Source organism: Penaeus monodon, chromosome 27 (genome assembly GCF_015228065.2).
Source record: "Penaeus monodon isolate SGIC_2016 chromosome 27, NSTDA_Pmon_1, whole genome shotgun sequence".
Lineage (NCBI taxonomy): Eukaryota > Metazoa > Arthropoda > Malacostraca > Decapoda > Penaeidae > Penaeus > Penaeus monodon.
Genome location: NC_051412.1, coordinates 30,531,760 through 30,533,960, shown reverse-complemented (window position 1 = coordinate 30,533,960; position 2,201 = coordinate 30,531,760). Strand labels below are relative to the sequence as shown.

Here is a 2,201-nt window from a genome sequence, read left to right as displayed (position 1 = left end):
ATACTTACATGATACCCAGAACTTATCCAACTCGATGGCATTCCAGCGACCTTCGTCAAATGTAAATTCGATTCCGTTGTTGTCTTTATGAGGCCAGGCAAAGATACGAACTGTAGCCAATTTATCAGGGTCTGCATTTTCTATGTCAATTTTAAAAGTGAAATCTTTGTGGTTAAGACGTGGCACATATGTGCTGATCTCCACATCTGGGATTCCTTCAGCGTCATCTACTGCGTTGATAAGGCTGTATTCGAAATCTTCAAAGTAGGTCTCCAGTTCACCTTCAATGGATAGCCCCGAGATAGACACCCCTGAGAATTCCAAATCGGCCTTGGTGTATGGAGGTAGGCTGTCCTTGTGTTCTTTGAAAATGTTATCCATATACTTGTGAAGCCTGAAGAAGCTGGGATCACGGGTGGCAGTTTCGAAATGTTCCAGCACACCAGGGGGTAAATCGAACTTTCCATGAGGATCACCTTGACGACCTAGTACAATATGGGCAGTGTTATGTAAAGCTCCATAGTACTGCACATTGGGGCTGTACAGTGATGACTCGATAACATCCCCAAGAATGTCAATGCCTTTCTCATTACTGATGTCAATCTGTTTGCCGTGGCTATCAATTACATAGCCATGGGCAATGGCATCACGAATTCGGCTCTCGACGATGACCATATCTCGAATTCGAGCAACATCGTCCACATCTTCGAATCTAACATTGTCAGGACGAGCAGGGAACTGACCTCCATACTTGTAAGTGGTGTGGGGAGCAAAGCCGTCTACGATGGGCTTGTTCCACTGGAGTTCATCTACTGGATTCAGATAATTGGACAGACGTTCAGCATCAAATCGGACGGTAAGTTGATGATGAACCCAGAAGAAGTTCTCTCCCTTGCGATCTAGATGATGGCCGTACGCGTCATCCCACCAGAAGGGGAATTCCATATGCCAGGTAACGTGATGAGTATTCAAGCCGATATCTTCACCGAAATAAGCCACTCTCTGTTCAGGGTTTCTCTTGGTTCCCGTAAAGGTGGACTCGAATTTGCCAGGGGTCTGTTTCTGTTTGGCACGATAAGCTGCTTCGATAACTTCACTGTTGGTGAAGAGGTGCGGTGTGATTTCATAGAGTGGAGGGAGCACCACGTGTTCAGCCAAAGGCGAGTGGATGACGGCAACATACAAGGCATAGACAAACTCTCCTTCATTCATTTTCTGACGGAAGTAGGCTGCATTGCCGACAAAGGCTGGCCAGTCCTTGCAGTGGATGAGGACGTCAAAAAGCAGGAGTGCCTCATTACGATGCCTTGTATTGAAAAGGGAGAACCAGTGTTTCTGCTCTAAGAGTTTGCCGTCATTAAGGTCCTTCAACAGTTTTTGCACGGCTGCACCACCATCACTGTAGCTACCTAAGTTTCCAGCGGGGTCAAAGGAATTGGCAGTAGCCAGCAAGTCTCCGTCCTGAATGTCTCCATAGATCTTGTGCAGGAGAAAAAGGACATCTTTTTGCTTCTGAACATCTGAAAGGATACGCGTATTAAGAATTAGAGGATTATAACTGAATCGCTGAACAGAGTGAAAGTGTTGTTATGCAGAAAAATGGTCATTTCCTTTTTTTTCTTTTTCTTTTTTAACACTCGCTCGTAAGATTTTAGACTATTATTTTCCATCAACTATAAGACAGGCCGGAGGAATATTGCTCTCAATATTTGAAATGGAATAAAAATAATAAATAGTTAAATAACAAGAAACTTCATTATAGCAAACGAAGGTGATGTAAATGTCCATACACACCTGCACTGACTACCTGAAAGGCGGCAGCAGCGACAAGCCCAAGAACCACTAAGACCCTCATGGTGATGATGGTGCCACTGAACCTGTAATGCCGTCTATATATACCCGAACTGCATGGAATTTTACGGTCATATTCCACTAGATAATGCAGCGCCCATCTTAGTAATCATCCTGCTATCACTAAAGCCAATATTTTTAGGCGACTACGATACAAAATGGAAAAATCCGATCAGCATTCTTATTATTTTTATTTACATGAAGTATGTGTTGATTGATATTTTTTCTTCTCTTTATACAACAGCTAATTTTTACTTCTATTTATTCTAAAAATGGAATTGATAGATAAATCGAACGATAGGAAAGCAAAAGAAATTAAAGGATAAACGTGTAGCTTTCTTTCTCTCTCT

At 42.7% G+C, this 2,201-nt stretch overlaps 1 protein-coding gene and 1 pseudogene across 2 annotated transcripts in view; one reads left to right on the top strand and one right to left on the bottom strand.

Annotated features, from left to right (window-relative positions):
- LOC119590782 (hemocyanin C chain-like) overlaps positions 1 to 1,917 on the bottom strand; it is a 2,620-nt gene extending 703 nt beyond the window's left edge. Inside the window, exons 1-2 of the mRNA XM_037939491.1 lie at positions 1,795 to 1,917; positions 9 to 1,520 (exon numbers count right to left, since the gene is read on the bottom strand). Coding sequence (XP_037795419.1) covers positions 9 to 1,520; positions 1,795 to 1,855 — 1,573 coding nt within the window. The 5' untranslated portion in view covers positions 1,856 to 1,917. The remainder of the gene's footprint in view (positions 1 to 8; positions 1,521 to 1,794) is intronic.
- Positions 1 to 2,201, top strand: part of LOC119590493 — an 81,035-nt pseudogene that overhangs the window by 42,934 nt on the left and 35,900 nt on the right. The window lies entirely within an intron of this gene.